Genomic DNA, 14,987 nt, shown 5'->3' on the forward strand with positions numbered 1-14,987 from the left:
GTATGCAAAAGATAAGACCAATGAGGTTTTGGCTATTTTGGCAAAGTTATTTTGATAGTTGTTAGATGTGTTGTTTTGTAGTAAGTTGAAATTTTTTTTTTTAATTATTTGGAATCAGTCTTAAAATGTATTACCTGTTTTCAGCCATGGAACAGCATCTGTGCAATTTGAGTTGATTTTTAATGTTATTTGAATGTTTATTTTGGAGTACTTCAGTATTTGATTAAGGAAAACAAATACATTTAAACAATTAGCGATGCCGCAGATGATAGTAAAGTGACCTGCTAACCTATTTCAACAGAAAAGTAATAGCTGAGACATGGTTTCTACCTGATTCCTTGAACTGGTCTTTCTTAGCAGCTTGGGTGAACATCTGTCCTTAATCTTCCTTAATATTTCGAGACTTCAGGAAAAGAAACTTGTATCGAATTTACAGAAAGTTAAACCCATTCTAAATAAATAACAGTAAAAGCAAAGGGTAAAACTTTAAAATGCTTGTCTGGGTTCTCAATTATTTTAGTGTAGTTTTGTGGCATTTCAGTGAAACTTCAGCCTTTTGAATATACAAATTCTTTTAAAAAGATTTATGTTTATGTAGTAGTGTACAAAATAATTACTTCCTAACATCATTGCTTATTGTAATGTATGATTGTTTTATGACAGTTACTTGCATTAAGGGAAGGAAACATTAGGATGAAAAAATTATGGGTTGACACACAGCTCAGTGTGGACAGCACTAAATAGACTGAAAGTAGACAGAAGTCAGAGAAGTAAAATGTGGAAATCCATTATACAGCAATTTTGGAAGACAGGACAGTTTTGTCTTATTTTTGAAAACAAAAGAAAATGAAACAAAGATGTTGTATGAAATATACTGAGGCATCTTCAAAGGGAAACATGTTCTCATTTTGATATTTTTATACCTCTTTAACAGTGCATGGACTGTTGTCAGCTGAAGGAAATTTCTGTGATAACTTGGTTAGGAAGCAAATACAATGAATGCTGTTTAACGTTTATATTAATTGTATATTTATAAAATCACATACATGGAGGAAGTATAGCATATTCAACAGCACTCTTCCATTAACGATACTTCAGTATTCAAGAAAAATGCACTTTTTTTATAAGTATTTCCAGTATTTGTAACAGAAGTTGCCAATAAATAAAAATAAATTATATTTGTCCTCTCATGTTTTGAAAAGGGTAAGGAAATGCAAATAATCAAGAAGATAGAAAAAGAAAATAAAGTAGTGTTCAATTAAGTGCATAGGGTTGTAAGTTCACATTAGAAATAGTCTGAAAATCTTTTAAGTTGTATTAGAAATGTAACGTTTTTTGCCTTCTGTTTAGTAAGTATCCTGCAAGAAGAACTTACAACAGACTTGGCTTCAGCTAATTGGAGATGGTCTTTGCAAGACATAACAGTAAAACAGTGCTTCAGTTTCTTGATCTAACAGAGATGATGAATAATTTTTTTTCTTTTGTTGTGGTTGGACTCCACAAGAGAGAAATGTTACACTCTAACCTTTCTTTCAGAAATGATGGAAGCATTTTTGATGGGCTGGTGGAAGAAGATGACAAAGATAAAGCAAAAAGGTAAGTTTTAAAGTTATTTAAAGCTAAGAAATGTCCTATGCTTGTACACTTGGGCTTACCAATGAGATTTCTAAGCAATAAAAATATGATTCTTTTCTAAATAACCATATAATTCAACAGCATTTCTTTTACTGTCATTATTCAGATATATTGTGTATTTATAACTGTGTTTCAATTATTTGTGTTAAAGGATGCTTTATTCCAAAGGCTTAGCTGCAACTCTCCATGAGAGGGAGGAAGCCATTCTTCAGAAATGATGCCTGGGATTTGGAGTAGGTGTTTTTGTGACAGTTCTCACAACAGAGATTCTTTAGGGGCTGTTTGCATCAGGAACCTGGCAGTAGTATACAGCTTATTGTACAACGGTGTCACAGTTGTTATAAAACATTTTCTGCTTTGTTTTTCAGAGTGTCTAGAAACAAGTCTGAAAAGAAACGTCGAGATCAGTTTAATGTTCTTATCAAAGAGCTGGGTTCCATGCTTCCAGGTAATGCTCGGAAGATGGATAAATCCACTGTACTGCAGAAGAGCATTGACTTTTTACGGAAGCACAAAGGTAATTATTTGTAATAATAAAAAAAAGTTTGTAAGCTCTTAATTATTTTAATGATATCCACTTAGTACATAAAACATTAACAATTTTGCAGCTCCTTTAAGGAAATTGTCAAAAAATGCAGAGTTCCTAACAAAAAATATTCTTAAGGTCCTAATTTAGGTAGCAGAGATATAACTGTTTTTGCTAGTATTTTGCAAAAGCCAATACTAATATTTTTTGTTCCATAGTTGTCAAAGAAGTCTGTTTCATAAAGAGAAGCATTTATTTTTGAAATAACTGTCAAATTTTTTGTTGTGGACAGACCTTCAGAATATAGTTGCTTCATGAGACGCAAGTTGTCAAAGTTTTACTTCACAGAAAACTCTGCTGATCCATTTCAGTGGAAAGTACCTACTGGAAGTACTTAATTTGGTATTTAGATAAGACTGGTTTGAACAGTTGGTTCATCTCTCAAAGTTCCACATAGAGCAAGATAAATCCCTGAAAAAGCTAGTCAAGGGAACTTAATGCTCCCTCTCTTCATGTCAGGCATTTACACAACTGGCTGCTTTAACAGAAATGATAAGGCAATAGGATATTGTGGTCTCTAGCAAGTGTTACAGGGTAGGTTGTTTGAGAGAGGGTGGCGTGCTGACCAGGATCATGGGCTTTTTCTGTTTTCCTTTTAGCTGGAAAAAAATCCTCAGAAAATCTGAAAATATGTTTAGCTGAACTCTTTAATTTTCAAGACATATCCACTGATGTATAAGCCAAGGAGTGTGTGTTTGTTTTGTAAACCATCATGTGAAATGGCAAAATGATGAATGTCTTTGAACATCCTTGGTATGTTTTGTTTCTCTGGTTGTTTGCATCAGCTGATGGTGGAACATACCCAGCTATGTCATACTGAAGTTCATTACAGATCGTTATTTCTGTCACGAAAAATTTCTTCCAGCAAGTGTACACTTATTTATGGCTGTTAGATGTTTCTGTATGTAAAAATGCCCTGTTCCTGCTCCTACACTTGTTCTTAATGTGGCACCTTGTGGTTTACACTGCCAAAAACAAGATTAAAAATTCAAGAAAATGAGCTCTTTCACCAGTTAACCTGTTTCCCCGAGTAATTCTGACCATGTATGCTGACTAGAAAGCACTAGGGACAAAAGAAGCAGCTGTTAGGTTATATAATAAAATAAGTAAAGCTATTAAGTGGATGGGTACATACGTATTTATCAGCAGTATGTGTGTCAATTTAAGGTATGTTAAGGTATGATAAATATTTTTGCATACCCTAGCACATCTCTTCCATTAGTGTCATGGTTCAAATAGCACTAGATGTGTATTGAATAGTGCTGCTAAAAGATAAACATAGCAATTAAAATGGAAAGTGAAGGGGAATAATTTGTGCAAGAATTCACAGGTTTGGGATTTCTTTTTCCAATTAAATATTCGTTATGCTGTTTTAATTCTCTTAGACTCATTTGTCTCATAACAAAAAGAAAAGCAGTATCAAAGGCTCTTCTTCTGTAAAAGTCAGTTCTGTAGGTTCTAAGGTCTTTGTGAAAATTTGTTCTGTTTCAAAATCACTTTATCTTGTATTGATGATTCCTGTCTTTAAATATAGAGTGTAGAATGAACATGTGTGCCAGCCAGCCAGCCAGCAGCACCAGTCATACTTTTTTCTTCAAAGTGCTTTCTGAGATTATTCTTAAAATTATTTTTATTTTCTTTAGTATGAAGAGAAAAAAAGCAGCTGTGGAGATGGGTGCCTTTTAGGGCATGCTGCTTTTGTCTGTCACCTGATGGGTCAGAGTGCAGCTTGTATCATATTAAGGTCCCTAAATCTCTGGCTGCTAGTGCTCACTAGCATTGTTCTACACTGGTTTACATTAAAATGTTTTGGACAAAATATTGGCGAAGGTCAGAAACATGCTTTGCCTCCTGAGGTGCTTGGATCTGTTTGTTACAACAAAGCAGAGTGACCCCAGCAATAAGTGAATTGTTTGGCAATGATTAGCTGCTTTATTGTCGAAAATCCTACTGTGTTCAGCTACCAGGTTTTGATTAACTGCATTGCTTCTGGTTCTTTCTGGACCATTTCCACTTTGGCCAGGCTTGGTACTCTGGCAGCAGCTCCAGATGAACTATCTGAGCTGTTTTTTGGCCAGTGTGGATTCTGTTTCTTCTTGGGAAAAAACAGCAGGGTAAGCACACTGGAATTATATTACTGACAGCATCTCAGTTGCTAATATTGCCTGTCATCTTCCTTTGAATTTGTGAACAAGATATTTTTTTAAATGGTGAAATACTGAAGAATTTCGCTATTAATAATTACAACTAGTAGACGGATATTCCTACAGCCCACAGATAAAAGATGCTACAGATCCTGGCCCAGCTGGCAATTTCTTTTGAGGATGCTTGTTGCTGATGCAGAGTTGCTTTAGATCTACGATTTGAAGGCTTAATGAGTGTAACATGCAATCTAGGTTGTGCTTCTTTGTCTGGTATCTAGTTCAGGAACGTGACTTCGGTGTCATTTATCTTTGAATGCAACCTTCTGCTATACTTTTTAAGCATTTCTTTAAAGTAACCAAGTGAAACAAGTTTTTGCCATGTTTCTTTGGCTCTGTTTTCCAATACCATATTTGTTTTAATTAGGGGGAATGTAAAAAAAACCCGTACTTGTGGTAACATAATTCAGAATGGTTCATTAAAGGCATAAACTTCAGCTTTTCCTTAGTAGAAATAATTTCTGCTGTAGAAGCCAGACTGACTTTTTTTGTTTTTTAATTCTGAAGTAGTATGGTTATGTGGGCCAGAATGAGCCAATGAATCAGGCTTTTCCAGTTCTAAAATGGAGATTATATGTGTCCTGTGGACTAAATGATTTGAATTTTGAGGTTGTCATATGCAGGGACAGGATTTGGACTCAATGATCCTTGTGGATCCCTTCCAACTCAGGACATTCTATGATTCTAAATGCATTAAGTTCCTTGAATTTTGCCTCTACTTTGGTGCCAGAGCTTTTCACTTCTGTGTCCTTTGACTTCCACCTCAGTGCTCAATATTTGTTCTGAAAAGTTAGGCTTGGGCTTATACTTAGGTTATCCGTATTCTCCAGCCCACTCTTACTGCTTTATGATACCCTTTCAAAATGGATAGCAAAAGTGTGATCAATTTATGTCTTTTTGTGAGATCTGGTCATTGGAAATTCTGGTCTTTTTTTCCCCCTCTCCATGCAGGTCTCCACTTCTTGGCAGTTTCTTGCATGACGTTACTGCTGTTTACTGTTCTTTTAGTTAAGTCTAAAGCTGTTTCATAAAGTTTTTCCCCTTCTGTCTCAGAAACAAAGTTTATTTAACTCAATTCCAGGTTTGCTGTGCTCTTTGAGCCATCCGAACTAACAGACTGTCTTATGGCCTTTGTACAGACTTCTTTAGAAAACAAAAAGCCTTAAAGACATGGTTTGGTTCTTTCAGTTCGTCTTAATGTTTGATTCACGATTAGTTGTTCAAGGTTGTTCTTGCAACCAGTACTTCTGTAATGCCCTTGTAACTCATGAAAACTGAAGTACCACGTGGTCTTGCTTCTTGTTTCAGTTATCAGTTGATAACGAAGCATCAGCTTTCAGAGCCAGAGGTCTGCTTAGCAGCCGTTGTTTTGCCCATGTGTGGGAATTTATTCTATATATTTCTCGTAAGTTCTGCAGGAACCTCTGTTCAAAATTAATCTCTGTGTACAAATCAGACAGTAATTCTGCAGTGGAGTCTGTCATACAGCTCCTAACAGTCTTTATTGCAAACCTACTCTTTTTTTTTAATGTAATCTTATTTCTTTACAGAAAAGGGTGGGAAGAAGAGAAAGGACAGTGACAATTTTTAGTGCAAAGGTTAGAATGACCAGGATTGGCCAAGATACTTGAGGATTAGGCATTTTAATGACCTAAACTGTTGAGGAATTTTGGCTTTCTAAATTTTGAATAACAACACTCTCAATAAAACATTATAGTCTCAGAGGGAAGAGTGTTTTTCCATTGTCAAAATCCATTACTTACTGTTGTTAACTTCAGCATTACCCTGAAGTCTGGCAGGACTGTAGCACAAAGTGGTAGAAGGAAAGAGAAGGCAAATCTCACTATGACATAGGAGAGAAGGCATTTATTTTCTTTTTAAGGAGCAACATCTATATGTAATGAATGAACAGCAGAGGAGGATGGAGAACTGTCTGCTATTTCCAACTATGTATGCGTAACTTAGTGGGAAAACAATGGCTTTTGCAAGTGTGAATCCTTATGTTGTACTTATGTTTGATTGTAGAAATTACTGCACAATCAGATGCCAGTGAGATTCGACAGGACTGGAAACCAACATTCCTTAGTAATGAAGAGTTCACACAGTTAATGTTAGAGGTATATTTCTGTTTTTCTGGGAGTAGACTATTTTCTCATGGGGAGTCATTCCATGATAAATTTTTTTCAGTTTGATGATATAATTTTTTGTTTTCTTATCTTAACTATACATTTTCATGAAGGTAAACACTCAAAATTCCTACGCATACGGTGTAGTGCAAAATAGTTCTTTTAGCTGCATTTTCAATTACATAAAACATGATAACAAAGCAAGTCCATGAAATAAAGTATTTACTGTCAAAGTGGATATTTTAAATTATTTAATTAAGGAAGGTACTAGTCAAACAAAGAATTGTTGTACATAAATTAAAATCTTAATTAGAAAAAAGGCTCAACACATCCATGTAACTTGTGAGCAATAGTTTTTAATTTGTTCGCATGTTACACTTTCCAAAGGTGGTGTGTGAGCATTACTTTGCTGAAGATCACATGAATAGTTGAATTACTACTTGCAACAAACTTTGAGTATAAGCTGTTATTTCCTTAGAAATAAGAATAAGTAATTTGTATCTTGTTAGTGAAACAATTTCTAATAATAGTTGAATGGAAAATATTAAAGTAAATGAACAAGCACGTTTTATTTTTAGTCTGTAGTTAAACCTGTTCTTTGAGGCAGAGATTTAAAAAGTAAAAAGTTCTGATTTTTTGTACTTAAAAAATTTCCATTAGTCCTCCATGGTGAATACGCATATTTTTTTTCCAAGAAGTTAGTGAAGTGGTTGCTTCTGGGTTTTGGGAGTTTTTGTAGCTGTTTCTGGTGTTTCACAGGTCCTGCTACAAAATATGTCTGCAACTAGTGACTGTAAAGTTAGAACAATATAAGAATGTTTTTCAAAGACATGAACTTTGAAATTTCCTATTTAGAAATACAGTTCTGTCATGCTTTTATCTTTGGTAGTGCTCAAGTATAAGGTAATCATGTTATGTTCAGTGGAAGTAAGTTTAAGTAGAAAATAAGGCAGTCAGAACTGTATCTCACAGTTTTCAAGTCTCAGTAAAATACTGCTATGAGTTTCTTTTATTGAGATTGGGAATATTGATATTTTAAATACTGAAATGCATTGATTTCACCACCTCTTTTACTTGGTCTTTTTTCTACCTCATCTTGATTTTTTGTCTCTAGCTCATTTTTCTGAGTTTTCTGATGTTTAAAATAATGATGAAATTGAAAATAACAGACAGGCAGATTGGGAGATGGGGGAGACAGTGACTAGCTGTATATTGACTGAAATCTTTCTTCTGAAACCACAGATTATTTGAGAACAGAACAATATGGGAACTGTAATGCTCATAGTGTGAAAGCAAGACTAAGGAGTTTTAGTAGTGAAAGGCATTCTTATTTTTATATTAAACTAAACTATAATTGGTCTAAATTATTTTCCATGTTGAATATAGCATAACATTTTTAATATTCTCTGTCTCTTTTTATTTAACTGCCCATTATGTTTAATTTCAGGCTCTTGATGGTTTTTTTTTAGCAATTATGACAGATGGAAATATAATATATGTGTCTGAAAGTATAACTCCCTTACTTGAACATTTGCCAGTAAGTACAAATTGCTTTCAATAACGTATCAGTTTGTCTATGGATGGTGTTCTGCTATGAGTACTAATTAATCGTTAGGCTTTTTGGCCTTATAGAACAGATGTATGCTTTATTGTAATGCTTCTGCTTTTTCTTCAGCACAACTCCATGCTACTGGTCTGTCTCCTGTATTAAACATTTCTTTTGGAGAAATACAGACTGTAGTCAGCAGTCTGTGAGGCAGGATTATGAAATGCCAGCCTAGCATCAGTTTCTCTTCTACATAACTGAAATAACAGGTTGACTGCAGGAGACCCTTTAGAATTCACACCTATCACAGCCTCTGCATGAGTCAGAAGAGTATTGCTAAAGAGCTATGTCCTTGGAATTTTTTTAAACTACTTTTTTACTTTTCTCTTGCCAAAGAAATCTTAGAAGAAATATATTTCTGCTGGTTCTTCTAGGTATATAGTTTGGGTTTTATCACATTCATTCATCTTCAATCTTGGTGGCATTGGTCACTAGTAAAAGTAATATTCTAGATTGTTAAAGTTACCTCTGAATAATGCTTTTCTGAAATGCAGCAAATTAGTACTCAGAAATGCAAACAATTCATGAGTGAAACAATGAGCTATTTTTTAGAGAAGGCCAAGTTATTCTTACAGGCTAGATGTCTTACTGTGATAAGAGTATTTTGTAAAACTTTGAGTGGCATATTTAAAAATGATTCTGCAAAACACAAATTCCACTAAGGTATGCATGATGCCATCTTGAGAATTTTGAAAAATGTACAGGTAGTTGCGGTTGTTTGAGAACTCAGTAAATTCTATTTTAAAAGACACATTTATGCTTTGTTTTTAGGTGTGATTTATGTATTATAAACATACATTTTATGATCCCTCTTTTCTGAGTACTTAATCAAATGCATTTATGCATATAATCAGTTGTTCAATTTTATTGCATTCATCTCTATTGTTCCCAGTTTTGTGTACGTAGTTGTGGAACTGATTATAGAATTTATTCATCAAATCAATTGCAATTGGATGTGATTATTAGTAACATCAAAACATACATGATGTAGGACTGTCTTTGTTCTGAGATACGGTTTCAATGTATTGAATGCCACTGAGAGGTTACAGTGCTCTAAAACAACATGCTATAATTTCTAATTAAAATGCTCCTTTACTTAGAATTGTTGCATCCCAGGGAAGTTAATACAAGCTATATTCTACTTTAATGTGTATGTGTATCTGTGGCATTCATGGTGTTCCTCACTAACTGGTTTGTGGTGTCAAAATGAAGACAGATCAAAGTGAGATTTTTTTAATTGCAAAATCCTTGTGTGTATTCCAGTAGGTGGCTTTGTTGAGTCAGTAATGTTCTTCTAACTGTGAAGAATTGTTTTGCATTAAAATAGTAGTAGGCTTTGTGACATTGTATGTCTTGCATTATTTTAATGCTTATGAAATGTTTTTCTTTCAGTCTGATCTTGTGGATCAGAGTGTATTTAATTTTATCCCAGAGGGGGAACATTCAGAAATTTATAAAATATTGTCGTCTCATCTGCTGGAAAGTGATTCATTGACACCAGAATACTTAAAATGTAAGTAGTTATTGTGAGTAAACCCAGCTTTTGTTGCTGACCACGGTGTCACATGGTGGGATATCCCTTAGGTCAACTGTCCCAGCTTCTTGTGTGCCCCCATCCTACTCGCTGGCAGGGCAGTGTGAGGAACAGAAGAGGCCTTTGCTCTGTGTAAGCGCTGCTCAGCAATAGCTAAAACATCCCTGGGTTGTCAGTGTTGTTCTAGTCACAAATCCAAAACACAGCACGGTATGAGCTACTATGAAGAAAATTAACTCTATCCCAGATGAAACCAGTATGGTAGTTGTGTTAAAAATAATCTGCTTTGTATCACATGTGATCAGTTCTTTTCTTCCAGTGTTATTTAAGCAGAAACATATGGTTGAGCCCTGAAGAACAGAAGCACTTTTTTGTGATGGTTCTCCCCCCACCCCTCCCACCCTGAAGAGTAAAATTTTCATTGTTACATTACATTTCACTCTATGACTTTCACATGTATTAGAAATGTTTGTCTTGTTTATATAGTTTTTATTTAGACAGTTGTAACGGTTGGCAAGAATAAAAATGTAGCATCCTAATGGGTTTTGGGAATGCATGCTTTAGTAAACAGCAGCTGCTTCTTTAAAATAGCTCTAGTTTTCAGGGGTTTTCTGTGTCATTAGCATTCAGGCCCTTCATGCACAAATTCTAAAAGAGTTCTCCTTTTCTTAAGGTTAGTTAGTATCACGCTGATTAAAAGCAGAGGCTATAGCCATTTCTAATCACAACATTTACAGTACCTCAACAAATATGCAGCTTAATTGTTCCTGATTTCTGTTTCATGTTGCCTGTGCACTTCATCAAGCGTGTGTAGTCTTTTAATTTGTTTATTCTTTTCACAGCAAAAAATCAACTAGAATTCTGTTGCCATATGCTGCGAGGGACAATAGATCCAAAAGAGCAACCTACATATGAATATGTAAAATTTATAGGAAATTTCAAGTGTTTGAATAATGGTAAGTAAGTTCAGCAACGTTAGAGTGGAATACACAGCTAAACAGGCTTGGGATCCTTATGCAAAACTTAATGATGAACTAAAATCAATCTTTCAAAAGAGGAGCTTGAAGCAGGGTTTTAGAACTTCTATATCACTTTAATGAAAAATAAGAAAAACTGCCTATCAGGTATTACATGTCTATGCATTCAAATGCAAAATGTAGTAATTATGTTTAATGCTTTCAATTAAAGAAAACTAGCATCTTGTAAAACAGTTTTTAAAAGAATGTAAGATAAATTTAAACGAACACTTTAAAACAAAGAGCGTGAATTTAGTTAAGCACAATCCATATTTAAGGAGGTGGCTAAGTAACTTGAAGATCAATGGCACTGAGTACCCTCAGTTCTCATTATGCAGTGAGCTGGGAAGGAGACAGTAGGTTTCCCCCCCGAGTTTCAGTTCTGTGCTTTGACGGGCAGGAGTTACCACTCTGAGTGGGTAGGCCGTTACAGTTTTCTGCACCGAGTTCCTTCTCCTTTCCCTTTAAGTAATTTTTATTAGTTACGTACTAATATTATTCCTCTGTACTACATTTCTAATCTGTTTGAGAGGCGTGTTTATTTGGTCAGCCAGGCAAATGGGTTGTGCACCATGGTCAGTAGTAGGCGTTCATAAAGATCAATCCCAAAAATATTATCAAAAATGGTATCTTGTAAATAAGCCTGGGTTTTTTTATGTGATAACAGTATTTTTCTCACAAAATGGGGAGAAGTTGAGTCTTACTGCCAAACGCAGCTAGGTAATATAGAAAAGACAAGAAACAGGCCTGAAGAGGCCAGATATGGTCCTGGTCTTAGAAAGAGGAGGAGTTGGGAAACTGCAGACCTATTGGTCTCATTCAATATTGGGAAATATTCCAGAACAAATAATTAAACTCCGTGAGCTTCAGGAAGCTATCAAGGAATTGAATAGCAACCATTGTGGGTTTTTCAGGTAGAAATAGCATCAAATCAATTCAGTTTCCTTTATCAAAGAGTAACACACTGTGTGAATGAAGAGGACAAAGCACAAATAAATGATGAACTTTTTAAATATGCTTTTGACAGTTATCATATTCCGTTCTCATAAACATGTAAAGGAAGCACATGTTAATTGAAATTGCTGGAAAGTAGCTGCAGAAACTGGTTGGAAACGTTACCAGTGTTCCCCATTATCCAAAATGGAGTTGTAATGGACAGGTTCTGGATTTGATCAGTATTTTCGTTAATATTATGAATAACAGAACGTAGTTTGCAGTCATAAAATGATGCAAGAACACTAAAACCAAGCCCCAAATTTAGAAGATAAATTATTTTGAGGAAAAAAACCCCAGAGATATTGACTTAGAACAAATGCAAGTTACTAAATTTAGGAATAACAAATGGTGTGAACAGGGGAAAAGGTTACAGTCAGCTAGATAGCGGTCCTTTAGAAAAAGGAGTTGCCGTGGAATTTAAATTGGACATGACCAAATCACCATGACCAATCACCAAATTGTGAAAATGCAGAAGCTCTTCTAAAATATAATCTAAATCACATGAAATAATCCCATTGCACTTCTTAACACACATATGTCCTCATCCAGTTTTGACACTATTTGTCAGGAGTAGAGCAGCTGGAGAGAGTTCAGAGTAGAGCAATGAAATCGATCAGAAATTCAAATATCTAACTTACAAGGCAAGATAAAATCTGAAGAACGAAGGAGAAGGGATAAGACAAAGAGGAAGGAAATTACCTATTTTCTTTCTGATGGAAAGAGCAAGGAGCTATAAGCTTAAATTGCGTGATGAAACTTCAGTAGAAGTTCTAATCTAGGGTTGAATTAAAACCAGTTAGGCTTGGAAGAGTCTGACAGAGTTTTGAAGTCCCTGTCATTAAAGCTTAGTAAAGATAAACTAAATTGATATCTGCTGGAAATGAAAGATTAGGTTAATCTGGTTTGAGGTCTAGTCCATCCTTTGCCCTCTTATGGTTCCGTCCATCACTGTGATTCAGTAAGTGGAATTTGTCCTCAGCTTGGTGTCCTGATTCTTTCATATACATAATTGTTGTCCATTTGATTGTTCTATTACTCAGTGTGTCTTCAGCTTGTGTCATTTGAATGTGATGGAAGCCTGCAAGAGAAATTCTGACCTCAGAGTTCAAAAGAAAACGTTAGAAAAACCTGATACAAAAGAGAAATTTTAAAAATATTTTTGAAGAAGGTGTATTCCAGTCATTTTTAGTAGTTACCAAGAAGGATTAGAATTGTTATTAGTTTCTTAAAATTGCTTTGTCAGATAATATCACATTGATGGTAATTTTAGTTCTTTGAGAAATTTACTTGATGGTCATGTTCCCATTACTACTCTACAACTACTATTCCTGTGCAAATATGTGCATGTATTATATGTAGCATTTTTCTTAATGTATGTTAAGTTGGAAGGAAACCACATTAGTTAAATACTGGGCCATTTCTCTTATGATATTATTGCCATTTTCCTCCATGTTTATATTGTAATCTGTGTTGACCTCTCTCTTCCCTCAGTTCCCAACTCAGCGCACAATGGTTTTGAAGGAACTATTCAGCGATCGCATCGGCCTTCATATGAAGACAAAGTTTGCTTTGTAGCCACAGTTAGATTAGCTACACCTCAATTCATCAAGGTAGGTACAAACGAAATCACTTTTGTATAATTTTAAAACATACTTTGAACAGGAAAACTTGAGAGAGAATGCACATAACATTGCAAATATTATTGAAAACCGTAAGGAATTTTAGTACATGAAAGTGTCTGTATTTCTTACTTCACAAATAGGTTAAATGTTTTGCAAAGCATCCAATGAAGTTGGTATGGTGAATGCCATTTTTAAATAGTCATATAATAAAGTGATGTGCAATAAATAAATTCAGAAGAAGTCCATAGGAATATAATTTAGCAAGTTTAACTTAAACAAGGTGAAAGATAATATCAAGATTCCACTTTCACTGGAGAAGTTAATAGTGGATGTGAATTTCATGGGTCTTGCTGTAGTTTGACACAGAAGAAAATCTGTTACAGCTTAATGAAAGCTTATATCACTGGTCAGTAAGCAAGAGCTGGGTTTGAGGTAATAGAACTCTTTTTGTTTTGTTTCAGTACTGTGATTCAGTAACCTGGTTGTTTAACGAGAACATTTTGCTTAACTGCTGATGTACAATGATGGTATCTTTCCAAGTTTAGAATTGGATGTGTATGAAATTTGTAGTTTACTAAGTATAATCCTCTTTCTCACCAACATCAGTAAAAATAAATACTCAGGATACAGTACAGGATAGTCTGTGATTGCGATTCATATTACATGTTTTATACAAATATATTAATCAAGGCATGGAATAGTCTACTATCTAATAGTTGTTCTTGCAGTTCAGTTGTAAAGAAATGCCATGAAATGTATATGGCACGTGGGTAAGCTGCTGTCTGTCCTGCAGAACTCTTTGAACATTTAAGTATTCTTCCTGTAAGCTGAATGCGCTCATGTCTTAAGCTGATGATTGTTGCCTCTGAAGACATGGTCTATATACTTTGCATTTTGAAAGTATAGTAGGGAGCACGTGGAGAAAGTGTATGAACTTCTTCAGTTCTATCAGGCTGAACAGGAATTGGATCTCTGCAGACTGCATGCCAGAGAGAGTTTGTTGTTTGTTTTTCCTGAAGCCATGGCAATCTTTCTTCAGATGCTTTTCCTGTGTGGGTCTAAATAATGTTCTTCCTGCTATGCCTACAGTTGGTAGAGATGTTAAGTGTGTGATGTTTTTGCTTAATGAAATACTTGGGGAAAAAAGACCAACTCAGCAGGACTTGCAAATACTTTTGTCTTTTAAATTCTGACAGTTTAGAATGTGGTGTAGTATAAATTCTGTGTTTCCTAGTTCTGGAACACGACAACTGGATGTTGAGGAACATCCATTTATGATCTTTCAAGTCTCTCAGTCTCTTGAGGGCAAAAGCCTTACAGATTATACTCTGGCCAAAATTTCATTCCTCTGCCTGAACTTCTGAGCCCCTAGTGCTGAAGGAAGCTTTCATGTTACAGAGGTTTTAAGATCCCCTCAAGGGTTTCAATTAGTGCTGTTCATCTGAGAAATCTTCTTGTGAGGAAGACTAACGTTAGAGTGAAGACTTTTAATCTTGCAGTACTTGTTTATACTCTTTTGATACCTTCTGTGATTATTGAGGCTGGCGTTAACTAGACTCTAGCAAATAAGTGTTATGTCAGAAACTTTACCATCTCAGTAACTTTACTAACAGATGCATGATGCAACCAGTAATGAGATGTGTGTTTTAGTACTGGGTTTCCTTA

General features: G+C 35.0%; 1 protein-coding gene across 6 annotated transcripts in view; it reads left to right on the top strand.

The window, feature by feature from the left end:
* CLOCK (clock circadian regulator) overlaps positions 1–14,987 on the top strand; it is a 64,629-nt gene that overhangs the window by 30,605 nt on the left and 19,037 nt on the right. For 5 of the 6 annotated variants that reach the window (XM_065633308.1, XM_065633313.1, XM_065633311.1 and 2 more), the window contains 7 exons: positions 1,537–1,596; positions 2,004–2,152; positions 6,448–6,539; positions 7,996–8,085; positions 9,547–9,667; positions 10,531–10,644; positions 13,192–13,310. In XM_065633308.1, coding sequence (XP_065489380.1) covers positions 1,537–1,596; positions 2,004–2,152; positions 6,448–6,539; positions 7,996–8,085; positions 9,547–9,667; positions 10,531–10,644; positions 13,192–13,310 — 745 coding nt within the window. Of the gene's footprint in view, positions 1–1,536; positions 1,597–2,003; positions 2,153–6,447; positions 6,540–7,995; positions 8,086–9,546; positions 9,668–10,530; positions 10,645–13,191; positions 13,311–14,987 lie in introns of those variants that run through there. The other variant, XM_065633314.1, reaches the window with a different exon arrangement.

This window comes from Caloenas nicobarica, chromosome 4 (assembly GCF_036013445.1).
Source record: "Caloenas nicobarica isolate bCalNic1 chromosome 4, bCalNic1.hap1, whole genome shotgun sequence".
Taxonomy (NCBI): domain Eukaryota; kingdom Metazoa; phylum Chordata; class Aves; order Columbiformes; family Columbidae; genus Caloenas; species Caloenas nicobarica.